At 41.0% G+C, this 25,702-nt stretch overlaps 6 protein-coding genes and 1 long non-coding RNA gene across 17 annotated transcripts; 3 read left to right on the plus strand and 4 right to left on the minus strand.

Annotated features, from left to right (window-relative positions):
• Positions 1 to 822: 822 nt before the first annotated feature.
• LOC105451408 lies at positions 823 to 1,883 on the minus strand. The gene is made up of 2 exons (XR_974582.1): positions 1,490 to 1,883; positions 823 to 1,345 (listed from the first exon to the last, which is right to left on the minus strand). It is a non-coding gene; the product is annotated as an uncharacterized LOC105451408 (long non-coding RNA).
• Positions 1,884 to 2,988: 1,105 nt separating this feature from the next.
• On the minus strand, positions 2,989 to 5,488 carry LOC105451409 (tubulin alpha-1 chain-like). Its single transcript, XM_011691832.1, has 5 exons — positions 5,239 to 5,488; positions 4,742 to 4,958; positions 3,828 to 4,657; positions 3,419 to 3,582; positions 2,989 to 3,329 (listed from the first exon to the last, which is right to left on the minus strand). Exons 1-5 carry the CDS (start codon positions 5,239 to 5,241, stop codon positions 3,206 to 3,208), a joined length of 1,338 nt encoding a protein of 445 aa, XP_011690134.1. The 5' UTR covers positions 5,242 to 5,488; the 3' UTR covers positions 2,989 to 3,205.
• Positions 5,489 to 5,614: 126 nt separating this feature from the next.
• On the minus strand, positions 5,615 to 8,249 carry LOC105451410 (ras suppressor protein 1). Its single transcript, XM_011691833.1, has 8 exons — positions 8,016 to 8,249; positions 7,120 to 7,170; positions 6,918 to 7,038; positions 6,718 to 6,836; positions 6,560 to 6,642; positions 6,356 to 6,470; positions 6,142 to 6,274; positions 5,615 to 5,941 (listed from the first exon to the last, which is right to left on the minus strand). Exons 1-8 carry the CDS (start codon positions 8,161 to 8,163, stop codon positions 5,857 to 5,859), a joined length of 855 nt encoding a protein of 284 aa, XP_011690135.1. The 5' UTR covers positions 8,164 to 8,249; the 3' UTR covers positions 5,615 to 5,856.
• An 82-nt stretch (positions 8,250 to 8,331) lies between these two features.
• LOC105451412 lies at positions 8,332 to 11,787 on the plus strand. Its single transcript, XM_011691838.1, has 6 exons — positions 8,332 to 8,418; positions 8,759 to 9,151; positions 9,710 to 9,913; positions 9,996 to 10,286; positions 10,456 to 10,692; positions 10,874 to 11,787. Exons 2-6 carry the CDS (start codon positions 9,131 to 9,133, stop codon positions 11,066 to 11,068), a joined length of 948 nt encoding a protein of 315 aa, XP_011690140.1. The 5' UTR covers positions 8,332 to 8,418; positions 8,759 to 9,130; the 3' UTR covers positions 11,069 to 11,787.
• On the minus strand, positions 11,552 to 18,375 carry LOC105451411 (protein SMG7-like). Of its 4 annotated transcripts, XM_011691834.1 has the most exons (8): positions 18,191 to 18,375; positions 17,984 to 18,122; positions 17,495 to 17,565; positions 17,051 to 17,389; positions 15,811 to 16,550; positions 15,577 to 15,720; positions 13,305 to 15,337; positions 11,552 to 12,698 (listed from the first exon to the last, which is right to left on the minus strand). In XM_011691834.1, the coding sequence occupies exons 1-8, from the start codon at positions 18,196 to 18,198 to the stop codon at positions 12,474 to 12,476; spliced, it is 3,699 nt and encodes a 1,232-aa protein (XP_011690136.1). In that variant the 5' UTR covers positions 18,199 to 18,375; the 3' UTR covers positions 11,552 to 12,473. The 4 variants fall into 4 exon arrangements, with proteins under 4 accessions (XP_011690136.1, XP_011690139.1, XP_011690137.1 ...); XM_011691837.1 differs by lacking the exon at positions 17,984 to 18,122 and having other exon boundaries at positions 18,153 to 18,374; XM_011691835.1 differs by lacking the exons at positions 17,984 to 18,122; positions 18,191 to 18,375 and adding an exon at positions 17,785 to 17,976.
• Positions 18,376 to 19,804: 1,429 nt separating this feature from the next.
• Positions 19,805 to 22,135, plus strand: LOC105451413 (iron-sulfur protein NUBPL). Of its 2 annotated transcripts, none has more exons than XM_011691840.1 (4): positions 19,805 to 19,826; positions 20,874 to 21,205; positions 21,283 to 21,656; positions 21,952 to 22,135. In XM_011691840.1, the coding sequence occupies exons 2-4, from the start codon at positions 20,940 to 20,942 to the stop codon at positions 22,119 to 22,121; spliced, it is 810 nt and encodes a 269-aa protein (XP_011690142.1). In that variant the 5' UTR covers positions 19,805 to 19,826; positions 20,874 to 20,939; the 3' UTR covers positions 22,122 to 22,135. The 2 variants fall into 2 exon arrangements, with proteins under 2 accessions (XP_011690142.1, XP_011690141.1); XM_011691839.1 differs by lacking the exon at positions 19,805 to 19,826 and adding an exon at positions 19,902 to 20,234.
• Positions 22,136 to 22,564: 429 nt separating this feature from the next.
• On the plus strand, positions 22,565 to 24,765 carry LOC105451415 (histone deacetylase complex subunit SAP18). 7 transcript variants are annotated; one of them, XM_011691843.1, is made up of 6 exons: positions 22,730 to 22,830; positions 22,954 to 23,032; positions 23,435 to 23,712; positions 23,956 to 24,062; positions 24,208 to 24,402; positions 24,502 to 24,765. In XM_011691843.1, exons 3-6 carry the CDS (start codon positions 23,632 to 23,634, stop codon positions 24,593 to 24,595), a joined length of 477 nt encoding a protein of 158 aa, XP_011690145.1. In that variant the 5' UTR covers positions 22,730 to 22,830; positions 22,954 to 23,032; positions 23,435 to 23,631; the 3' UTR covers positions 24,596 to 24,765. The 7 variants fall into 7 exon arrangements, with proteins under 7 accessions (XP_011690147.1, XP_011690143.1, XP_011690150.1 ...); XM_011691845.1 differs by lacking the exons at positions 22,730 to 22,830; positions 22,954 to 23,032 and adding an exon at positions 22,565 to 22,702; XM_011691841.1 differs by lacking the exons at positions 22,730 to 22,830; positions 22,954 to 23,032 and adding an exon at positions 22,565 to 22,692.
• The last annotated feature ends 937 nt before the right edge of the window (positions 24,766 to 25,702 follow it).

Here is a 25,702-nt window from a genome sequence, read left to right on the forward strand (position 1 = left end):
CGAAGCGGAACTCGCCATCTCTTTACACTGCCGTATCTCTTTTTCTATTGAAACGCGAGGCACGTTCCGAGTAAACAAGTAAAACAAGTAGATAAATCGGGGAACGAAGCATTTCTCGTATCTTCTCGGGGACTGCGAAGCACAGAGTTACGCCGAATCGAATATTTAACACGGTTAATTAATATTTAAGGCAGTTCGCGGCGCGTCAGCGTGATCGCGTCGCTGTCAATTAACACATTAATGGGTGGACCATCTAATCATGCACAAAGAAAGCAACGGTGCTTTCGAAATCGCGATCACTGCGACCACTGTCGATCGAGCGAGAACGCGGAGATGAATTGCCCCGGATACGAATAAAAGAGAGAGAGAGAGAATGAGAGCGATAAAATGCTGTAGTTGGTCGAATTTGCTTGTATATCAATAATCTGCCAACCTGTGTTGTAAGTGAATGAAACGAATGATTGCGAATTGTGCGATTGCGTCATCGACAAAAAGAGATCGATCCTAGCTATTTTCACAAGCGACATAATTGTCATTATACCATTACCAATTATTACTATCGCTCCCGAACTATCACTATTACTATTCTACTACTACTATTACTGCTACTACTACTTATTACCGTACTACTCTTCCAATCTTTAATTATTATTTTATTATTAATATTATTATTAATCTATAATTATTATTAATTATATTATTAGTTGTTCGTTCATTGTAAACTGTCTTTAATTACTCGCGAGTAGCTTCGTTTGTCACGACCGCTATTATTTTTACGATTTGCCGATTATAGTGATGGTTGGTGAATTAACATAGTCACTATCTCGTAGCGTGGTTATTATTTAATGGACCGTGTGATTACATAGCGCAAACTTTCCGATCGGACGCCTAAGGATATCTGGATAGCTTAACCGCGTCTCCGGCCCTCCCTTTCTAGGGCGATCGAAAAGGCCCTCTCGTCGTCCCGTATCCCGACGGGTATCACGACGAGAGCGTGGTGGACTCGAGGTCCAGCAGTGTTCATTTTTCTCGATTATTGCCTCCTTCGGACGATAATATGTTTGAGCGTACGTGATCATCGCCGATCATGTCAGGCGGGCTTTTACCAAAGATCTTAAGCGTTTGCCGCCTTTTTATCCGGCCTTCGCGACACGGGCAGCCCTCGCGTGCAGGCAAATCTTGACGATGACAATCGCTTCAATCTGACCAACAAATATTCGTTCTGCCCGAATCTTCAGCGTCCATGATATCGGATATCGCGGATCGATTTATACGCCTGGCGACGATCAGTAAGAGATTTTTTGGCCTTCGCATAGCGAATCCTACATAGTGTATCCGCAAGACGCTGCGAAACATTGTAAAATCGACTTTATTTAGCTGATTGCGAACTTGTACAGCGAAGACTTTTTTGAATACTTTTCTAATTCGACGGAGCTTGGAACTATTAGGAATTTACATTTGTTCTGAACTCTGCCGCGTTTACCTTTACCTTTGGCGATTCGTGTTGACCCTTTGGACGTGAAAAGAGATACGAACACGGTACGGCATTGATTTCATTGATCCTCGAACGACTCGGAAATTCCTTTTAATTTTGGAGACAGTGTCTCGCGCGTCCAGTGTGTCTCATCGTGCTTGTGAAGTTTTTTAATCTCGGAAAGAGATCGTTCCAAGATCTTCGTAAATCCACGTCCTTTGACCAGTCGTGAACGAGAACAGTCGTTGTCCTGGTCAGTCGATAGAGAATCGTCAGTGTTTTATCTTGCGATGTGCCTCTAAGAGAGGAAGACAATTTTTTCACAGTCCAGAGAAAACTTGAAACGACGAAACGATTTTCGAGCCAAAGGGGACGACGTGTCTGGCCCTTTTAAAGAGTTAATTTTTAACGAATACGAAAGAAGCGAAGAGGAGGAGGAGGAGGAGGAGGAGGAGAAGAAGGAGGAGGAGGAGGAGGAGAGCAACCTCCCCTTCGGAATATACATATTATAAACAGATGCGCAATAAAGCGGTAGTGAAAATCTCTAGTCCAGCGAGCGGCAGGCTTAATCTGCCAATCCAAAAAAAAGTATAATGAAAAGAACGGGGTAAAATGCTTTTTCCTTTTTTCTTTCCTCTGAGTAAACGAAAGTGGGAGGTAGATACAGGGAGACAGACCGAGAAATTTTATAGATTACGAAGATATGCAAATTATTTGCGCGCGTCTGCCAGCGAACGGCGCGTCCGAGATTCTATTGAAAAGAATATAACAATAGATTAATTATTATTCTATTGATATGACGATAAAGAATTGTTCCAAAATGTCGCTGACGTAGCGACGCTAGAACGAAAGGTGGAGAGAGAGAGAGATAGGGATAGGATAAGACGCATGCTTGATAATAATTACGATGAATGTTTGTCATTATTGTCATCGTTATCGTTGTGATCAACGTGATTAGTTATCGTGTTATTCTGTCGTCAGCTTGGCAGCATCTCGATCATCGCTCTTACGTTTCTTACTTTGATTTACTATCGCTCTTATTATTATTGTACGATTATGCGACTAACGGCTATTTTAATTGGGTATTACTTGCAGAGCTTGGTATGTCTGTAAAAGAGAGAGAGAGAGAGAATATTTCTTCCTTTCGTCTCTTTTTTTTGCAATATCTTCTTTTGAATTTCTCATGTATCTCAGCGTAACGCGCACAAGTACAGAACGTTCACGATTTTTACACCACACTTTGCTACACTCGAAAAAGGGGAAAAAAAACAAAAAGTTTTACGTGCTATGCGAGAATTTCTCCGACCGTAATGTAAAGATGCCGACGGAAATTTATACATATGTAATATAATTCGCGCAGCTGCGTGCTGTTCCACAATAAAAAGCCTATAATGTCTACGCGCGGCGTTCTATCTTTCATTCTCCTTTTCTCGCAATTTCTCCCTGTGAAAATTTCCCATTAGAAACTCCTATTACAAGTTTCCGATCAAAGAATTTGATATCACGAGGTGAAATTGCTCTAAAAATTTTTTTATTACAAAGACGCGCAAAAACTTGTATGTCTAAAATAAAAACGATACATACAAAATATGTACAAAGGGACAACAAAACAATGTAAAAATTCTAGAAAAATGGTGCGGATAAATAAATAAAAAAAAAAAACATTCATTTATCCCACGAAAATGCATGCGTTCTTGGTGCACGCGATTGTCACTGCGAGTCTTTTAGCGATTAAATTTCTTCGCCACCGATATCCAGGGTATCTGTGCCGACTTCATGGTAATCCTTCTCTAGCGCAGCCAGATTCTCCCTGGCTTCGGTAAACTCGCTCTCGTCCATGTTCTCGCCGACATACCTGATGGCGCGTTACAATTCGCGAATGAGAATCCATGAATCCAGCAAGTCTAATTTCGTGATATAAAAATTAGCGTAAATAAAATTTACCAATGAACAAAGGCTCGTTTGCTGAACATAAGGTCGAATTTTCGGTTCAATCGGCCCCACGCCTCCACGATTGTCGTGGTGTTCGCCAACATGGCCATGGCTCTCTGCACCTTCGCCAGATCACCGCCCGGTACCACGGTTGGCGGTTGGTAATTAATTCCCACCTGTACCCAAATTAAACCAATAAAATGTTAAAATTGACGCTGAAAGCTCAATTATAACATGCGAAATATTCTAAAGATAAATTATTTAATTAAAATAATTTGTTAAAATATAAATCAGAATTTATTTTCTGAAATTTCTTTTACGTTGATAGCACACGAAGTCGAATTTTTACAATCTACAATTCACAAGTTATTGGAAAATCTTTCTTTGCTAATATGTATCATGAAGAAAAATTGACAAAAACCTTGAAACCCGTCGGACACCAGTCGACGAACTGTATCGTCCTCTTGGTCTTGATGGTCGCGATGGAGGCGTTAACGTCCTTCGGCACCACGTCGCCTCTGTACAGCAGACAGCAAGCCATGTACTTGCCCTTTCGCGGGTCGCACTTCATCATCTGCATGGCCGGCTCGAAGCAGGCCGAGGTGAGCTCCATCACGGTGAGCTGTTCGTGATAGGCCTTCTCGACGGACACGATGGGCGCGTAGGTCGCCAGAGGAAAGTGTATCCTGGGGTAGGGCACGAGATTCGTCTGGAACTCGGTGAGATCGATATTGAGGGCGCCGTCGAACCTCAGGGAGGCCGTGATCGAGGAGACAATCTGGCCGATCAGCCGGTTGAGATTCGTGTAGGTCGGCCGCTCGATGTCGAGATTACGCCGGCAAATGTCGTAGATCGCCTCGTTGTCCACGAGAAACGCGCAATCGGAGTTCTCCAGCGTGGTGTGGGTCGTTAGGATCGCGTTGTAGGGCTCGACGACCGCCGTGGAGATTTGCGGCGACGGGTATATGGCGAACTCGAGCTTCGCCTTCTTGCCGTAGTCCATCGACAGCCGATCCATCAGCAAGCTGGTGAAGCCGGATCCCGTGCCGCCGCCGAACGCGTGGAAGACGAGGAAACCCTGGAGACCGCTGCACATGTCGGCTATCTTGCGGATCCTGTCCAGCACGAGGTCGATGATCTCCTTGCCCAGGGTGTAGTGGCCACGCGCGTAATTGTTCGCGGCGTCTTCCTTGCCGGAGATCAGTTGCTCGGGATGGAACAGTTGATGATACGTTCCCGTGCGTACCTCGTCTGACGATGAAGAGGCGACATTATGGCATATATCGATGCTGTCATCATCTCGTTAATGATCACCATTGGTGAAATGAATCTTACCTATCACCGTTGGTTCGAGATCGAGGAAAACGGCCCTGGGTACGTATTTTCCGCCGCCTGTCTCGCTGAAGAAGGTCTGGAAGCCTTCGTCGCTTGTGCAGGACTGCGGTGACAACATACCGTCGGGCTGTATGCCGTGCTCCAAGCAATAGAGCTCCCAGCAAGCGTTGCCCATCTGCACGCCGCCTTGGCCGATGTGGACCGAAAGTACTTCGCGCTAACGGTTTCGATTAATCAATGTATCTTATCGCAAATCTATACCATCCTTTATCGTTAAAATATCACGATAAATACGAATTCCCAGTCTGCGTATAAATTTATGTTTTTTTTTTTATATTTTGAATTTATGACTCGTAATGTGTCTGGAGTTACATCGAGGTTGTGATAGCTCATATCAATTGTAAATGATTTGGTATTTTATCATGTGGAAAAACGTGATTGATGATTTTCGAATTGTTAACTCTGCAAATGACTAAGCTATATCTTTTAATATTTACCATTTTGAAGACTCGCTAGCTTGCAATAAGTGGGATAAACGCGTTATTGGCACCGGAAATATTTGACGCGGATTGATGACGACTGACGAGACGATTTGTTTTCGATTTTCTTTCCCGTTGTCCAGGGAAACGGCAGAAATAAATGTAAAAATCTAGTAAGCCTTAATTTTCAGATGGAGTCTTTTTACCGCAAAATACCGCCAATGTATCGCAAAAAGAATTCAATTAAAATATTAAATTTCTCAGTCCTTGTAGTATATAGAATTTTTATCATTTGAGGAATAAGAATAAGATACAAAAAAAAGTGATATTAATTTTTTTTTTATTTATCTATCTATGTATTTTTTTGGATTAAAGAATAGTATATGTATAGGTATACATACGTATATATGTATATATTAAATAGACAATTAAAAATGTATAACAATGTTATTAATGTGTATTGTGTCTCTTGTCATTATTAATCCTATTTCTAAAAGGCACCATTTAATTCTTTGATTCGTTAATTAGCATAAATAAACGATTATTGGCAGTATATAGCTTATAAAAATAATCTTCGTACAAGATTAGGCAGAGATAAATATTATTTGGTCAGATTCATACGAAAATGAGGGCAGGTCAACGAGCACGTGAGATCTTTTTGGTCTTATCGTTCTCGATAGCAGGTGGTGGACCTTTGGCACTTTGATGTCGATTGTAAACGCTGAAAAAGTGACAAATACTTGTTGTCAAGACTTCTACCAAATGCAGATTAGTTCAATTCTAATTAAAGCGTTAGAAGCATGAGAATCGTGAAATTCGTATAAAATGATGAAATTTCAGCGAAATATTTTTTTTTATTCTCCGAAATATTAAATGTTTAAAAATAGCAGCAGTCCCTAATAAAGCGACAGGAACACCTACTATCGGTACGTTTCCGAGCGAATGTAGTCCATGACGTGAGATATGCCCACTTGCAGCTGATCGCCGATCGGAGTAACCCACGGATTGAACTCCATTCGGAACACCGCTTTGTTACTCACCAGATCTAGGTTCCCTGCAATATGAATTATGCAGTACACGTTCTGCCGAGCTATCACAACGAAATTGTATGCACACATCGCCGTGATCTATCTACCTATCTCGGGAGGCAACACCGTCAAACGATTTCCCTGAATATGCAGCTCCCTAAGACGTGTCAGCTCGCCGATCTCTTTCGGTAATTCGATCAGATCGTTCTCCCTCAGTACGAGCTGAAATATTTCAATCGAGAGAAATGAGAATATTTTTTTTTTTTTTCATAAAACTGTAAAACCACGAAAGAGCACTAAAATCCTCTTACAATCTGGAGATTTTTCAATTGGCCGATTTCAGGCGGCAGATACTCGAAATCGTTGTCGGCGAGATAGAGCGCTCGCAGGGTCTCTAAAGAAAGGACAAATTAATGCGGAAATTTTTGCGGAGAGGCGCGCATTAGACGATTTAACAACCGTGACTGACCCATCATGAAGAAATTTCCGGGTAGGTTCTTTTCGCTGAGATTGTTGTACGTCAGGTCCAACACCTCAAGGACCGGAAACGCGCCGAAGCCGCGAGGAAGCACGTCCAACCGGTTCATTCTGCCGACAGTTAAATTTCGCCGATAAATTTCCATCGCGAAATAAGGATACGCGTAGCGCGCTCCTACAAAATGTACTGACCCCACGTTCAAGATCCTCAACTTTGGCATTTGCGATAGAGATATAGGCAGCTCGGTGATGTGATTGTTGAAGAGATTCAGTATCTCCAGGTTGACTAGATTGGCGAGACCCGGTGGCACCGCTGTATCGAAAACCACAATTGTCGTGACACATCGACTGAACTATCAATGCAATTGCGTGCAAGTTTGAAGAAGTTCCTCACCTTGAATTTTATTGTGACTTAGCGTCAGCCTCGTTACGTTAATCATACTCACTGAAACATGCGAAGATGATCATTTTATAGCTGTAGTTAACTTTAGCATCTTAGCAAAAGATATCTCTATAGTTTTTACAGACAATTACAAATCCAAAGTAAAAGTTTATACAAATGTAGATAGAATATCAAATTTAATGCAAATTCATGAATATGTGTAAAAATAAATTATTTGATGGATTCAATTTTGTAATTTTTCATTCTCAAATTCATAAGAATCTATTCAAAGATGCGAGATGTTTCGTTTCAAAATCATAATTTACAGTAAATTATACAATAAATTATTTGATGGATTAAATTTTGTAATTTTTTATTCTCAAATTCATAAGAATCTATTCAAAGATGCGAGATGTTTTGTTTCAAAATCATAATTTACAGTAAGTTATACAATAAATTATTTGATGGATTGAATTTTGTAATTTTTCATTCTCAAATTCATAAGAATCTATTCAAAGATGCGAGATGTTTTGTTTCGAAATCAATAGTTTACAGTAAGTTATATATTGTTCTTTTGAACAAAATTTTTACGATTTTGAAACAAAAAAGGGTAAAAGAAGAAGATTGATATTTCAGTACATAAGCTTTAAAATTCACGTTCGCGCAATATACATCCGTTTTATATTTAATCGTTCCCGTTATTCTACGTCAAACGCGAAGTGTCAAATTTAAAAGGCGAGCGAGCGTGTGCACGCGCGCGCGCGCGTGCGCCGAGCCGCCCACGTGATCCACGCGTTCCGCGTAGATGGCCGTGGTGCGGAGCGAGAGGCCAGCCAGCGGCCGACAAGTTGCCTAATTTGGCGATCCGGCGGGTGACGCGCCCGCGAGGACGCGCGGATGAGACTCACGCAATCCCGGCATCTCCTCGAACGTCGCGATACCCTTGTCCGCGAGGTCCAGCTCGGGATTCTGGATCTCCCGTGCCTCGTCCAGCACCTTCTTCGCCTTCGACATCTTCCCCGCAGGAATACACGACACTGGCGCGGTCTGATTCATTGCGCGCGCAATCGCCGTGGCCGCGATCGGACAGGAGCGTCGGGAGTGTCGGAGAAGTCAGGAGTGTCGGCGTCACCCGTTATTGGTGCGACAAGTTTATGCGTTCGTACGCTATTCTGGCGCGCGCGCGCGCGCGCTGTCCCGTGGTTTCCAGCTCGTCAGATGGCGGTTCTTGTACCTTCCACCGTGGATTTATATGTTATACTCGAATTTTACTAAAGAAAAAAAATTTGATGAAGCAAAAAGAACTTTGAAGTAAGAATTGAACCAAAATCTTTGCTATTTTATTTTTCTTGAAAGAAAGAATTTACCAATGATGCCACACTTTTATACTTATCAAAATGAAACTTACCTGCAGTGATATTCACTTTAATTTAATTTTTAAGAAAATATACTGCGAACAATTCAGATTAAGATGATTTTAAATATCAATTAAAGCTACATTCCAAATTGCTTTCAAGAAAAATTTTATCAAAAAGATATATATTATAGTTTACATTACGTATGCTAAAAATTTTTTGTAAAATTAAATTAATTCTTAAAAGCACATTTTGGAATATGTATAACCTAAATGTATAACCTAAAATCCTAAAAGATTGGACAACAAAGGCCGCTTTATATGTGAGTGGTGACGTCAGTGTACTGGAATGTAATTAATACACATGTATCGTCAGAGAGGTATTGTTCTGTCCAAACGTAAGCGATGCTCACTTTAAAGCCGCCTAGCAGTTTTATTTTCGTGAAGTGGCGAACCTTAACAACAACGTTGTCAGGGTTTGTCCGACGGGTGACGTCGTGAGAGGGGAGATACGAAAAAAAAGCGGGGATTCCACGACTTCCGCGAGGACCGCGAGAGAGAGGCTAGTTTTGTAACGAGTATACTGTCATCGGCATCGGTCATCGGTGTCTTCAAAATATTGCCGTTTTGTTCTCGTATTTTGAACTCAACAAGATACACGCAATCACGATGGAGGAGATTCGAGTCATGGTATGATATCGCATACACCGGTATTTTTATTCCAACACGATTTTTTTCTGTTTCTTGTGCCCGCATCGTAATAATGTCAACCACGTCTTTAAACGTCTTATCAGCCGATAAGCCGATATAGATATAATGCTATTTAGTCACCGTGTGTGATCGAAATAAATACATAAAAAGTAATGAAAATAAAATACTTTTGTTATTTGGAAGATTGTCGAAACAAACAAATGAAAAATAGTAGATAATGACACAGACAATGATACAAAAAGTACGGCATTGAATTTCTCTTAGAGAGATTCGTATTATTACGTTACCCTCTACTCGGAACATCGGTCATTATGACCGGTTACATGGAACCCCCCCCCCCGTCATAATGACCGCTATTTCAGAAAAACACGATTTTCATTCATTTTTCCACTGATGTAAATGTGAACCTTAACGGTCATAATGACCGATATTCCGGGCAGTTAATCACAAAATGTTTTTGAAACATTGGTTTATGTATTTCATAATTGTATGAATAATTACCGCATATTGATTGACTATTTTGTAACATTGCTTTAGTGGTGCGACACGCTGGAGGAATTGCTGCAGTGCCCCGTATGCTTAGAAGCATCACAGGGTGTAAAAGTCCAATGCACAAACGGACATCACATTTGTAATACGTGCAGAGTACAGCTGCAGATGTGTCCTATATGTAAATCTTCCTTTATGGGAACAAGAAATTTGGCGGTGGAACAAATGTCGGCCAAATTGCAGGATATAAAGGTATATCATCAGATGCTCAGTAACTTTTTCATAAAATAAAAACGACTAGGACAATTTTTTAAATAAAAGTATTGCTTCTCAGTTATCCCTGCTGCATCCATATCATGCGCTCAACAGAAGAATCCTACACGATAAAATTTGCGTGGCCACTCAAACCGATGATATTCAAATGCCCTCAACTGCCTCTCAAACCGAGCCTGTGAATCAAACTCAGTCAATTATCCCAAGATACGAACAAAGGTCGATGATAAGTCTAGCGCCTAGAGTAGGAAAAGGATCATACCCATGTTGTATTGGCTCTTGTGTAATGGAACTGCCACATGGAAGAATGATCGGCCATTTGCGATATCATCATAAGGATGTATTTTATGAGGTAACAACGTGTAGTCAGCGATGCGAATAGAATCGAGCTTTTCAATATTATAATTGAGCTTCTCAATTTTATAATATTGAGAAGCTCAATATTATAATTGAGTATTCTCAATAGTATAATTAAACTCTTCATATAATTAAGATTGCAAATTTGTTATGATTAATTATAGTTTAACGCACAAAATAATATATTAAGAAAAAATTGGGACCTGGAGTATATCTTGAATCGGGATTACGATTTTGCTTTTCACATCAGAGAGATGGGCTTATTCTTTTTGAACATAAGCATAAATCAAATGGGTGATATGTCGGCTTCTTTACAAATTGCCAATTGCATCGCTGTATGCAAACAATTCACATACACATTTGAAGCTGTCGGGAGAGTTACTTCTTCCTTCAATGGACTGGTAAGATTATCCATTGTTGTATTTGTCATATTATAAGACGTTTGAATTTCTTTATTATTTAATATTTTAAAACAAGATTATATAATTTTTATAAATAATTGTAAAGTTTTTAAAGCAGCATTTATGTTTAATAATAAGATAATAATAACAGCCTGTTAAGACAACTCGTATTTTCAAACAGGTAAGATCATGCAGAGTGCCAAAGAGGCAGTGTCTTTCGAATGACTGTTTCCGCATACGTGAGATGAACCTGCGCCAAATAGTTGATAATAAAAACTATTTTCATTGCAATTTAACGATAAAGCGTAGAGTTGATTACAGGACAAACGCTTCGCAAAATAACTTGAATGCTTCTGACGACATAGCGATTAATTAAAAAAAGTTATGCAATTTTTAATATTTATCATTTCTTGCACGAACACAGAAAACGATAACAGTAAAATGATTATTTGACTGGTTTCTCTGTAAAAGATATTTTTTGTATAAATGATTGAAGTTTATTTCTTAATTCAGTATAAAACAAACTTTTAATTATTCATTATGTTAACGATGACTTTTTCACTATCGATATGATTCAAGCAATTTAAACGTTTATCGAAATAATAATGTATATTTTTAGATTTAGACCATTTTGTGACTTACATCATTCAGTACTGCCTAATTGATAAACGAAAGAAGGGATTGAGAAAAAGAGACAGATTTTATTGCGGATTGCAGACACAGATGCAATCAGATATAGATGTGCGACAATTTTTTCATCAAATGTTTTTAGTATTAATATTTCGTTAATAATCGCGGTTAGGCAGTTCTGTTTGGTAAAAGAAAATAGGAAGGGAAAAAAGTATTGCTTGCGTACATATTTTGCCTGGAACACTTCCTATATATTTTTTCAGTAAATTAATATCAGAAGTTTCGATGTGGAATAAAAATTTTTAAGAACTTTAATCGTGACGAAACGGAGAACTTCGTGACGTACGTGTGTGTGTGTGTATTATAGTCACGACGTATGTGATATAACTTACATATAATATTACGGACAGAAAAGTTATTAATTGTGATACTTCTATATACGAAATAAAGTTATTACGTTAAAAACGAGTGTGTTCAATTATAATTGTCGTTCATCCGTCTGATTTTTTTCAAGTACAGTCTCGGCATCCGAGATTGTTGTGAAGTCGAAACAGGACGACGCGCGCCGCTCAGATCAGATTCGATAAATGAGACGTGTTTATTGTGCGTCTTCTACGCCAAAGATATACAAAGTCATGCGCGCGTCACTCGTAATTAGTGTCTACATTTTCCTTTATTTCCTGTGTACTAATTAACGTTTTTTTTTTTGCTAACAGCTACCGCATCTCGCACTTCTAATACCTTTTTTTTTTCTTGTTGCTTTTCTATATTTATTCCCATACGAATTAAATTGCAATTGTGAATCGCCATTCGGCAAACATTTGTCTCTCGCTTCGCTTTAATTTCGCAAGAAATCCATTCCGAAAAATGTGTATACCGAGTCTCGCAGATGTCACATGTGCAATTGAAAAATAACGAAGATTATATTACCCCTGTGCATATCATAATGCCTCGAGGAAGACGCTACGCCACGGTCAACCTCAGTTATCTGCTCTTCCCTACGTATCTTTTGAGAATTTCGTACATCTCTTGTCGAATGGTTAGGTAATTATTCGCCGTCGCGCACGCATTGTGGTTACTTAAATTCGGCATACGCTGAATGCGAAATTACATTCTGCTTGTCCTCCTCAGCGGATCCTCCGCGCGTTCCTTCAAGTGGTGCCTCCCTCGCGCAGCGACTTTTGTTGCTCCAGAAGCCGCTCCAACGGGGAAGGACCCGGCCCGGACCACAGAGACTGCTGATGGAGCCGTGTTTTCACTTGATCTTGATTGCTCGAGCCCGAATTAATTGATGCGTTAACGGTACTCCACGTGTTGCCACTGAACAAGGAGTAAGTGTTGCCGGTGCTCACTGCTTGGGACGGCTTCTGTTCGAGCTAGATAAGAACGTTATTATCTAATTATTCAAGACAGAATACTTCTAAAATATGTAACTTCTTACAATATACAAAGTAAGATCAAATCTGATGCTAAATGAGCCTTATAATATTCATACGTCGAATTAAAAAACTTCAAATTAAATATATATGATGAAAAATTAAAGACTTTATTAGTATCGAGAATTATAAAAATTATGAGATTATGTATGAAATTAGATAATTCAACTTGTTAAAAGAAGAATCAAATAAATGAAAGAAATGATTATGAACATACATCCAAAAACTTTCTGTTAGAAAATTGAAAAAAAAATATGATCAATAATTTGTCTATATTGGACATGAATATTTCGAATTTTCATTTTTCTTTACAAATTGCAGGCTTGTGTTGGACTAATATAACTCAAATTTCTTCAAAATTTCCCAATGTATTACAAATTTTTTGAGTGCAGTTAAGTTAAGCAAAGCTAGTTTTAAAAAACATTTTCTGAAATATATGTATGTATTCATGCATAGAAACATTTTTCGCTTATTTATTTTTCTCAAAATATTGCACAAATTTTGTCGGAAATATTTAGATACTTATATTCTAAACGACGGACTTACCTCAAACAATCTGGAATCCTCAAAGTTACTTCCTGCCATAAGATGTCTGCCATGTTGTCCGTTTTGTTGTTGCGACTGATAATTTTTGCCCGGTGTCAACGGCATTCTACTCGCCGTATTTCCGAGAGTGGTTGAATCGCTCCAGTTCGAGAATGTGTTATCATTAGCGGTCGAATCCTTCATATGCATCTGGGCCGTTGCATTGCCAGTCGAACCCCACCAGGTAATCGGCGGTTGAGGTGGTCGACTGTCCTTCCACAAGTTGAATTGCTCAGTCGGCTCGTAATTGCAGAACATGTAACTGTTCGTCGCGGTCTGCGGTTGCTGCTGTTGCGACTGACTCTTAGCCACGTTGACCTGATTCGGGAACGGGAAGTCCATCGCGTCGGAATTCTTCTTGTAGAACGACGGCGACATTTGACTTTGCGACAACGGTTGTCCGAAGGCTGGGTTTGGACTGAACTGATTGAAGTTCAGCGGGAAATTGGACGTGTTGGTCGGGCTCTGTGAGCTCGCCAACGTCGTCAGAGTCTGCTGCTGGGGATCCTTCTCGTACACCGACAACGCCGATATCATCGCCGACATGTTTGCCATATTCGAGCCGTTCATATTCAACTGACTGTGCATGTCGCTCGGTCTGGGATTGCTCTGCATCATGCCCGGTTGCTGTTGCAGCCCCATCGAGTGGTTCTGTTGCTCCATGCCCATACCTGGTTGCAGCCCCATACTATTCGTTTGCAAACTCATGCTTTGCGACATCATGTTTTGCTGAGCAGGCGATCCCAGCTGTATGTTTTGCTGCAGCAACTGCGCGGGACTGTGAGATACGTTCTGCGGCATCCTCTGATGCAACGGTCTGCTCTGATTGATCGTGTGGTGTATCCCATTAACGCTCTGCGGCATCGGTGGAACCGATGGCTGGCCGTTACTACCGAGTTGCCCTTGCATCTGATAACGCGGCGCGTTCGCCAGCGGCGATCGATTCGCCATGAAGTTCTTGGCGAACTGCGGATTCTGCACGTTGAACGATTGATTCGGGTAGCAGACCGGCCCCAGTGTCGACGCCTGTTGAGCGCACTGCGACGTCATGGCGGTGTGCATTTGCGGGAGGATTTGCTGAGCGACTTGTTGAGTCTCTTTGGTTGCCAATTGATTCACTGGACCTGGTGGCATGGGGATGCTAGGCGGCAATTTAGCTGGTCTCTGCTGCTGGCTCTGAATCGACGCGGATTGGCCCTGACCGGCGGACGGGGCGAGCGACATCGCCGGTAGTCGATTCTGAACGTTGAAAAGGATATTATTTGCATTGGCAGCTTCACTAGCTTTCGGCATCTCCGGAATTGGCGTCGGTTTGTTTGCAACAGAAGCAATCGACGGAACGGCGCTCGCTACCTTCGCCTTTCTGTCACTCTCCTCCTCGACGATCACAGGTGACACGTTCTTGAACGTCACTTGCTTCTGCTCGTTCTCCGCGCGACGCATGATCGCCTGCATCGCTATGTTCTGTCGCGGTTTTCTCGCACACGTTGGAAGAGCGCTCGCCTCGCTGCTGCTCGTCTCCGCGACACTCACCGAGGAGTCTCGATTTCGTTCCAAGGAGCCCTGCGGTTTAAGAATACCCTGGAAAATCTTCTTATCTGCAGAAATCTCGAGGTCGGTTTCCACAGAACTTTTGCTGCTAGTCGCCTCGGACAGTACCGGGCTTATCGAAGTGTCGAGTTGCTTGTCCTTGTTCAAGCTAAGCTCCTCGAGTTCCTTCATCAACTCGTTGCTGGGCCCAGCGCCATTGCTCATAGACGTGAATTTGTTATCGCCCGTTTTCTCCTCCGTCATAATCGAGATCGGCGTCGATCCGTTGATTTGATACTGAGCGAAGCAACGGCCCAGCTGCAGAATGCGTACCGCCCGTAGCTTGTTTAATGTCGCGACGTCACCTTCGAGCGCTGTATTCGCGAATCTGAGATTCTCGAAACTCTTCTCTAACGGTAGAAAACCCTGAAGGTCGCGGTCTTCTGGCAGTGGTACTGCAACATCTGTAGAATATAGCATTATATTATAAATCTGTCACACAAATTTTCATTTAATATTTATTTAATTTGTGATATTTTAATATATAATTCATATATATTCATATAAATCTAAGCAATGTTCATTGAAAAATTTAAGAATATAAATAAAAAATTTCGCAGTATATATACTTTTTTAATTCTTAAACTCATTGATTAAATATGTGAACAAATAATTTTATAATAAATAAAATGCAAATACTTACATTCATCATATTTAAAGTCCACGACGCAGTTCTGCAAGGCATTCAAAAGCACGCAAAGGCTGGGCCAAATCTGTAATCTTGATGTAAAAGCAACTTCTTCCAAAACCGTAGGTTTTATGTTGATCCAATCAAGGCACAGTTTTACTGTAGAAAAAAGATATTATCTGTTACTCTGATCTGTCTTGTGTCAATCTCGTCGAAAATGTAAATTGCGATGATGCATAAAGTGCTTACTTGAAGGCAAGGCAAAGTACTCGATGATGGAGTTCTTTATCGTGTAGACAGGTAGCAGCAAGGCAGACAGAGTGCCCGCGATTAGGTCCAGTATGCAGTTGCGGGCGAGCTTTTTATCGTTGGCTATTTGCTCGTTCCTGAGCAATTCCATGCTATCGGTGCCAATCCCGGCTGTGTGTTGCAGAGCGTATAGATTGATCACAAACATCTGCACGAGCATCCACGAACTGAAACTCTCAGTGGCCACCAACGCGGTCAGCGTTTCCGTCAATTGCTTGCTGTACAAGCATGCCAACTTCAAGTCGCCAAGTATGTGGATTATTCCATGGAGCTTCAGAAAAACAGCGATGTATTCCTGAGAATTCAATTTGGTCTTGCCGTCAATATTGAAGGATTTGTCGTTCAACGCGGAGGACAGAGTTGTGGCGAGGTTTGCCGTAGCGACCGGAAAGGGATGTTTCACGGCTACTGAACGCGCGTAGTGAAACACCGTGCCCAATTTATCACCACGCGAAGCCTCCAGGAGCGCCAATTGGTTATACGGCTGCCCGCTGGATGGTGATAGCGAGACAGCGTGTCTGTAAAACATCTCGGCTTGTTTGCTCTCATTTCTGTATCGTGCGATATCGCCCAGATGTACAAGGCAATATTGGCAAGCGTAAAAGCAAGAAGATTTGTGAGGCGGAGACAATTTCTCGACGGCCTTCCATGGGGACGTACATCCGTACACGTAACCTTTCCTGCAAAAAAATAATCGTCCTCTCGATAATATATAATCTCAACAGAGCTGAATTTAAAAATAGATGTGTGCAAAATATTTGCATAAAAGGGTGGTTAGCTGCCGTTCGACATGTTATATTAGAATATTAGAAACTTTCAATGGGAATATTCTTTATTTCAATAAAAAACAAAATATCAAGTTAAGAGGAAATAAACAAATCGCAATATCGTATTGTTTTTTGAAAGACAAAAATTTCCAAGCAATAATAAATAAATTGAAAAGATAATATAAGCTCTGTATGACAGCGATTAACTCGTAATTGGCAGGTCCTGAGTTCCTGATTCTTACTCCTATGTATATCTCGATTTTATACGAGGTAAATTGAAAATTGTAAGTGATAAAAGGAGGGAGGGATAATCTCTCTCCTTCCTAGAATTCCACATTTCAATACAAATAAAAAAAAACGAGCCTCATGTTTCGAAATGAATAAACGAAAACCTGTGTGCAAAGGATGTGTACCTTCTAAACGGTAGATCCAAATCAAATACAGTGCAGATCTCCTGCAGCAAGGTCAAGTAGAAACCGCTGGCCGCTTCTAGGCACCAACTGAGCAGCGCCTGGGACTCGCCTCGCTTGGGATTCTTCCTGTCCTTGGCCTGCGACTGCAGGGTCACTATATAATTCTTAAATCCAAGACTCCACAGCTCCTGCTCGACCTTCTTGTCCAGGGCGTACTCGAGATCCAGTATGAGGACCTGCTGATATATCTTTTGCAGCTGCTGCTGACATACCCAGGCATCGTTGTCGTTAAGCAAATCCTTGCAGCGCTGGACTTTGTCCTTTAACGGTTCCGCTTTCCTGCGTCAGGCCGTCACATCAGGCGCGTTAATAGAAGATTCGAGGGATGGATTTACATATTTATAAGTCGATGACATATTTAATTTTTAATTGATCGAATCTTACTTCAGAGCCTGAACGGCTGCCTTTAGGCCCATATTCCGTCCTCCCTGCTGGTCAAACGCGACGTCCGTCACCTGCACAATTCGTCACGCTATTAGTGTCATTCCGACTCCGGAGGGAATCTAGCTTCGCGAGGGCTTTTAAATTTCGAGACAACTTCCAACAGATCGGTCCCTATCTTAACCTCTCATCGGCGATCGCTCTCGGATCTCTCGACCGCGACGCGACCGCGCCAACGACGGACTACGTCTCGGACGAGGTGACGCGGTGAGGGCGATCGTGAACGAACGTACGTTTCGTCATCATCGATCCGGGAAGGGAGAAAAAATCGACTGTGCACGATGCGGCCGGAGGAGATCGCGACGCAATTGCTCGCGCTCGGCAGAAAGTTGACTAAGTGGCCGCCATTTTTTTTTCTTTTTCCCCAGCGCACCACCGAAAGCACAAATAAGCGCGACCCGTCGCGCGACGTGCGCGCGACGTAACCCTAACCTGACCCAAACAGTCCGGTGTTCTTCGCCGGGAGTTTTTGATTCTTCCCTCGTGGGAGCGAGTCAAAGGGATGAAATCGCGGCGAGACCGCAATAATTCACGCGAATGCTCTTGCTGTTGCTCGTCATGACAGGAATATCTGTGGAGATTACGAAAAAAGTATAAGTACAGGTTAGGTCGAGTGCGGCGATGCGCGTGTGTATGTACGTGTGCATGACTTCTTCATATCCTTCACGCTGTGTGCGAAGCGCCAAAGTGTGAACTGGCGGCGAGGCAAAGTGCGTGGAGATTAATTTGGCGGCAGAGTTGAAAAAAAAAACGACATGTCGCGATGACAGCGAACATCTCGCCGATCGCGCGACTCGCTTGCTTTTAACGCCTCCGACCTCCGACGCTGACAGACGGAAGCTCGTGTCAAGGAAAGAGAGAGAGAGAGAGAGAGAGAGCGACTCTCTCTCGGGACAGAGAGAAACCTAACCACGTCCACGTGCCTAATCAGCGCGCCTTGTCAGAGGCTCGAAAACTCCCGCCGATACGCGGAGAACATGTTGAGCAAAGAGGTGGCACGGAATTTTAACCAGCGCGCGTATCGACAGAGGCTTGTTGGTAAGGTGAAAAACTGCTGAGCGAAGAGGCACGGAATCCTGGACAGCGGGCCTCGTCAAAAGCTCGAAAACTCCCGCCGATACGCGGAGAACACGTTGAGCGAAGAGGTGACACGGAATCCTATTAATCCTAGCCAGCGCGCCTCGATGTAGAGGCTGAAAAACTCCCGCCGATACGCGGAGAACACGTTGAGCGAAGAGGTGACACGGAATCCTATTAATCCTAGCCAGCGCGCCTCGATGTAGAGGCTGAAAAACTCCCGCCGATACGCGGAGAACATGTTGAGCAAAGAAGTGGCACGAAATCCTAACCAGCGCGCGTATCGACAGAGGCTTGTCGGTAAGGCGGAAAGCTGTTGAGCGAAGAGGCACGGAATCTCCCACTCTCATACGGCGCGTAGGCCCCGCCTCTCAGCGCAAAAGCAGCATATATGCGTGAGTGGGGGCAGCGGCTCCTCCTCCACGGCGCGCTGGCGGTCTCCGCCCCGAATACCTCTGCCACCTACTTAGTTAATGTGCGCTCCTGATACTTTATTCGATTTAAACGAAGTTTCTGACGCTGCGAAAGCCGCGGTTTTTGCTTAACCTCTCATCTCTATATGTACTTTTAACAATATTTATGACCCTTTGTGCATCTCCACAGATGCGTAATTAAATTTAAACTATTATTTAATTATAAAAAACATTAAAATTACTCCAAATTTAATTTATTATTTAACATCTATTGATTATATATAGTATAATTACGTATAAGGCGCAGCAACTTATTTTTTACGATAAAACATAATAAACACTGAAAATCGTTCGTTAATTATTATGTAACAAAAATGTTCTAGAATATTTTATTAATAAAGTCTTCTCGAAGAGAAGCGTGCTTTCTCGAGAAGACTTAAACAATAAAATATATTCTAGAATGTTATTGTTGCATAATGATTAACGAGAGACGTGAAATTGCTACTGTATAAAGGCATTTCTCGGAAAATCATCGCGCCTATACCGTCTCCCGTCGGCGGAGGATTTGGATGTTCCTCCTTTTCGTTATCATCCATGCAACAATATTCTAAATTATTTTATCGTTTAATTCTTTTCAAGGTAGTATGAGTAATGAGACTAGCATTAAAGAATACAGGGATTGCAGATATATAGGTAATAATCCAGCGTGTTGCTTTTCGGAGCTTCGTCGAGCCCCTGTCAGATCACACCGCGCCTTCTCTCCCGTCGGCACTTGGATAGACGTGGTACGTAGTTCCTTTTTTGAAAACGTGGACGTGGAGCACTGGTGTACGGGGTCACGGGGGGAGATCGCCGGTCCCACGCAAAAGGTCGGCGCAGGTCGGCGTGGCCGCTCTCACGCTTCTCTCTGCTCGGGACAAAATTTTTCAAATTGGCCTCGTGTCTCGCGCAGGAATAATGGAGAGATAACGAACGTTCGATAACGCTCTCTTCCTTACACACGCGTCACTCCGCGTCACCGGGATCTTCGTGGACCGTGTATATATATTTACGGTGGGATGCACCGCGCGCTTTGAACGCCGCGAGGTTAGCCGTGGATAACCTTACGTGTCGGCAAAAACATGTCGAGTGTTATCGCGAGGCCGCGCTTCAGCGGATATTTAAAACCCCTTCGGTGCCTGTGGCAGCGGCAAGTAAGCACGCAATTATTCTTCTGCAATCCCCCGCGTGCACGAAGTGTCCTCGGAGCTTCGGACGCGATGTCTCGTGTGTCTATAACCTAATTTCCACGGAGGCATTTAACGATACAACCTCACACACGAATTAAATCCATTTCTACCGGTGTAGATTAACGTTAATCTCGATTCTATTAATTTTTTTTATTTTTTTCTAAACTTTATTTCTACCAATGTAGATTGACTTTAATTCTCGGTACTTATTTTGTATCTTTAACTTATTTTGTATCTTTTTCCAGTTTTAAAAATTAGAAAAAGATAAACAGAGAATTAAACCGAGATTAAAATTTATCCACATTGGTAGAAATAGACATATGCCCCGCATATAATTTCTAATGGCCATTTCCACCAATGTATAGATTAACCTTAATCTTGGCTTAATTTATTTTGTATCTTTTTCTAGTTCTAAAAAAAAATACAAAAATTAAGTTAAACCGAGTTTAAAGTTAATCTACATTAATAGAAATGGACATAATAAATTCGAATTAAACCTCTTCAATAAAATTAATTTTCTAATAATTTAGCTTAAAGTTTCGTGATTATTATTATTATTATTATTTTATCAACGACTCTGTCATTCCTGTTTTCTTATTCCAGCACAGCACGATAATCGACACAACCAGGAGCAAGCAAGAGAATCTGGAAGCCAGACAGCGGGAAGTCATGGCGCGAGGCCTTCCTAAACGTAAACGCATAAAGGGCGTAAGACAAATCTTCCTGATCGCCTCCGGTAAGGGTGGCGTTGGGAAATCGACGACAGCCGTGAATTTGGCGACTGCCCTGAAGATTATCGAGCCGAGGAAGTCCGTCGGATTGCTGGACGCCGACGTTTTCGGACCCTCCGTACCCCTCATGATGAACATACACGAGTCACCGGCGCTGAATCGAGAGAACCTCATGGAACCTCTCGTAAATTATGGTGTGAAATGGTGATTAGCTGTCGGTTGGTCCGAGACGATCAGACAAACGGGGATCGCACTCCATAATTTTATACTCTCGCACGCAGTATGTCCATGGGATTTTTAATTGACGAGAAATCACCGGTGGTCTGGCGGGGACTGATGGTGATGAGCGCGCTGGACAAGCTGGTGAATCAGGTGGCGTGGGGGCCGCTCGACTATCTCGTGATCGACACTCCCCCCGGGACGGGGGACACGCACCTCTCTCTGATCCAGACTCTCTTTATCGCCGGCGCGCTGCTGGTGACGACGCCGCAAAAGGTCGCGCTGGAGGTGACCAGGAGAGGCGCGAATATGTTCAGGAAGCTGGACATTCCCGTCGCCGGTATCGTGGAGAATATGAGCAGCGTTACGTGCCCGAAATGCATGACGGAGGTGCCGCTCTTCGGCAACGCCACGCTCTCGCTGGCTAAAGAACTCGGTAATGAATTATTATCAATAGTTGCATTATTTATAAAATTATGAATAAGATATAATTTAACTGAAAATAGCTGTAACTTGTACGGATGTTTATATAAGTATATTAATGCATGACGGAGGTGCCGCTCTTCGGCAACGCCACGCTCTCGCTGGCTAAAGAACTTGGTAATGAATTATTACCAATGGCTACATTATCTGTAAAATTATCAGTGAGACATAATTTAACTGACGATAGTTGTAACTCGTACGAATTTTATACGAGAGGTTTAATACTTTTTTCTTCGGATTTGTTGCAGATGTAGATATTTTACAGACGATACCAATGCACGGGAATATCGCGGAAAGTTCGGACAACGGTAAACCGATTGTCCTGGCGGCACCAAAGAGCAGACAAGCAGAAGTTTATAGGGAATTAGCAAAACGTGTTGTTACATTTTTAAATAAGCAGGAAATAAATGACGAGTGATAAAATAGAAAGAATTTTGGCTCGTAAGAATTTTTTTTCTAGCCTTCTACAATACATTAATAAAGATTCTATCATTCTAAAGTGTTACACATTGCCATGCAATTGCGCTTTTTAATTATGTACATGTGTCTTAAGAAATAAATGTTTATAATTAAATCGATAATTAAAGTACAAAAAATATAAATTAAGAGATTTATAAATAATGTATAAAAATTATAATTTTTGATAAATTCTAACTTATTTGAAAAATATAAATAAATATTTTTCACATAATACTATATATTCGATTATAATCTTTATAACGCTGCAAATAAGAATTTATACGCGATATTATTAATTTGAATGATTTTGACGTTTCTTGTGCTGCCTGCGCTCGCTCACGCATTGTAAGCTTCGCTCTATCTTCCTTCCGCGTGTGTAATATATGATATGAGTGATAAAGATAGAATGACGTTTACAGCCGGTGAGCGGGTAGCCGGTAAACATCGTTCAAACCGAATGCGGTGATTGCCTGACTGTGTTGTTTTCTATTGGAAAGAACGGTTTTTCGGCAGCTTCGGGAGATCCTAAGGTTATTACAGGTTGACGTTACATTATTGACATTAAATTTTTCGAGCTGGCTATGCAGAATTAAAAATTCTTTTCCAGAATCGAAGTAGACATGAAATAAGTGTTTGGAATGGTCGACTTAACCTCAAAAAATGGACAAGTGAAAAAATTACACATATATATCATTTTTTAATTTTTTCTGTTCTTAAGCTTTAAAAAAATCGACCGTTCCACACCTTTATTTTATCTACTTTAATCTTGGCGAACCTTCAATTCTGTATAGCTTATTCGGAGATTTCGGAGAATCTCCTAACCTTTAATGCCGGGAGGATTTATCTGGCGCTATATAATCTTGCGAGAAGGTAGAAGTGGTTGAAGGCGCTATAATTCACCGGCCGGTGGAGTGAAAGAAAGAGGATTTATCTATACAATCCTGTGGGCTTAGCTTAGTAAACCTATGAATCTATAAACTTGAACTCGATATACTACGAATACATAAGATAAACGTACCAGTGGCTGAACGTGTATCTATATCTGAACACGTACACAACATTTATCAATCGCAAATACTTTTTTTTATTATAATATCAAAATTTAATTATAAAAATATTTAAAGATTACAATTAAATTATAATATGAAAAAAATCATTTGAAAATAAATCTTTGTGTACTTGTTCAGCTATAGATACACGTTCAGCCACTGGCACGTTTACCTTACAGCTACACAAATACACATCTTTAACATTGTTCTTTCTTGTGTATAGTGCATACCCTCGTACGCTGATTTCCTGATTTGGTTGATTCCCATCCAGGGATCACGACCAGTTTTTGTACAAATACACTGCTTATTAAAGCCTGGTTGCTTATTAAAGCCTGATATCAAGACCGCCTCCAGTACACGGAGACACGGACATATATACCAACTAACAAGAAGAGGTGCTTGTTACTGACTGAGCGAAATATGGCAGGAGCTTTGGAATCTATGGTGGTGGACGAGAAACAGCTTCCCGAGAAGCCGGTAGATAGAGAGAAGGTAAATATGGTGAGACGATAACAGGTGTTTTCTAGAAATGTTTTTCTTGTGGATTTAATTCTCTGCCTGGAATATCATTATGACCGATTAAGGTCCACATTTACACCAGTGGAAAAATGAACGAAACTCGCGTTCTTCTGGAATAGCGGTCATTATGACCAGGGTGTTCCATGTGACCACGGGTATCCAGGGGTAGAGGATTAAGCGCTCCTTCAATCGTAGACGCGATTGATGATCTTGTGTGTATTTCAGACATGTCCACTTCTACTGCGAGTGTTCTGCAACACCGGACGTCATCATAATATAATGGAGTACAGCAGGGGAAACGTTCCTTCAAACGAATTGCAGATATATACATGGTAACATTAACTTTATTTGGAGGAGGGAGACTATAACAGTGAATTTTATTGGATACTCTGATATACATTCTTAGCTTATGATTCTTATTAATTCAATTCTTACTACCACAAGGAGCTTACTTCTGATTTTAATTTTTTTTTTAAGGATGGATGCAACTTTGCGGGAAATCACAGGCTTGGTTAAGGAAGTGAACCCGGACGCTCGCAGCAAGGGAACGTACTTCGACTTTTCATTAGTGACTCCCGAGCTACGCAATTCCGGTTATCGCATGCGTGAAATTGGTGTTACGTGTTCCGGACAGAAAGGCGCGGATGATAACAAAACGCTCGCACAAGCAAGGTAACAAATTTCGAACAGGTGATTCTTTTTTTTTTTTAATAGGCATTTACATGTGATTCTTTCATTTATTACACATGAGTGTATTTTGTACAATCGCAGATTCACAATAGGAGATTATCTGGATATATCGATAACGCCGCCGAACAGGATGATGCAACCAGCAGCTAGACGTGGTGGTTTACGTCAATATTAATATAACAACCTTAGTATTTAAGTTATGACAAGAACAATATGTCTTTTATAAGTGAAATGCATATGCTATGGCAAAAAGACTTCCCAAACTTTGTGCTTATAAGTGATTAAGATAAAATTATATTTCACGTACGAGGAATTTTACATATAAATATATTGAGCATAGCGGAATTGTAATGGCTATATTTATTTTATATAATCATTTAGTACGTAGTGTACATGATTAGAACCTAATTGATTGGATTACAAGTAGACTATCACTTCAGATTTCCCTGGACTAAATCGTGGATAATCCTTTGTTTTCAACCAGACCACGTATATGATCAAAACTGCAACTCTTTCGTAATACTGATAAGAACTATTGCAAACGTATTCTTGAGAAATTAATAATAATGTCGATCGAGAGAATAGTGTAAATTGTAATGCAGGCAATAATGTAAGAAAAAATACGAGAGTTACATGTAACCCATATGTTTGAGCATCTCTTTGTACCTTATAAATAGTATATTCTTTATGAATGCAGAATATTTCAAGAATATTTAAATATATAGGTTGATATTTGAGACATTTTCTCATCCTTTTTTTATAATAAATACTATATTTTTATATTAAACAAATATTTAATTTAAAATCAGAAATTATACTTAAATACAAGAGTATTATAATATATATTTTTTATATTCTTTAATGAAAATTATTATAATGCTTATCTAATATATATAATTATTAAATATTAACTTCTAAGGTGGGGAGACACTCGATTTTTTAGCTATATGTATAAAATAAGCTTAAAACCCATTCTACATGCCTTATGTCGGTGTTGTAAGTTGTAATCCTTAAAAATTGACCAATCATAAATCGAATGTGAGAAAAATAATCGATTATGACAGTCAATTTTTAACGGCTATTGCAAAAAAGTAGACTTTATGGATTTTTCGATATTTTAGTATCGCTTCTTCTTTTCAATTGGCACCTGTTCCCAGACGGGGGTAAGCCGGCCAGATTTTAGTATTGCATTATTTGCATTTATGTTTCGTGCCCTGGCACTGTGCAAGACTCACAGCGCGTGAGGAGTGGGGTTGGAAATGAGGGACTCTGGATTGGTTTG

Source organism: Wasmannia auropunctata, unplaced genomic scaffold, assembly GCF_000956235.1.
Source record: "Wasmannia auropunctata unplaced genomic scaffold, wasmannia.A_1.0 LD336052.1, whole genome shotgun sequence".
NCBI lineage: Eukaryota > Metazoa > Arthropoda > Insecta > Hymenoptera > Formicidae > Wasmannia > Wasmannia auropunctata.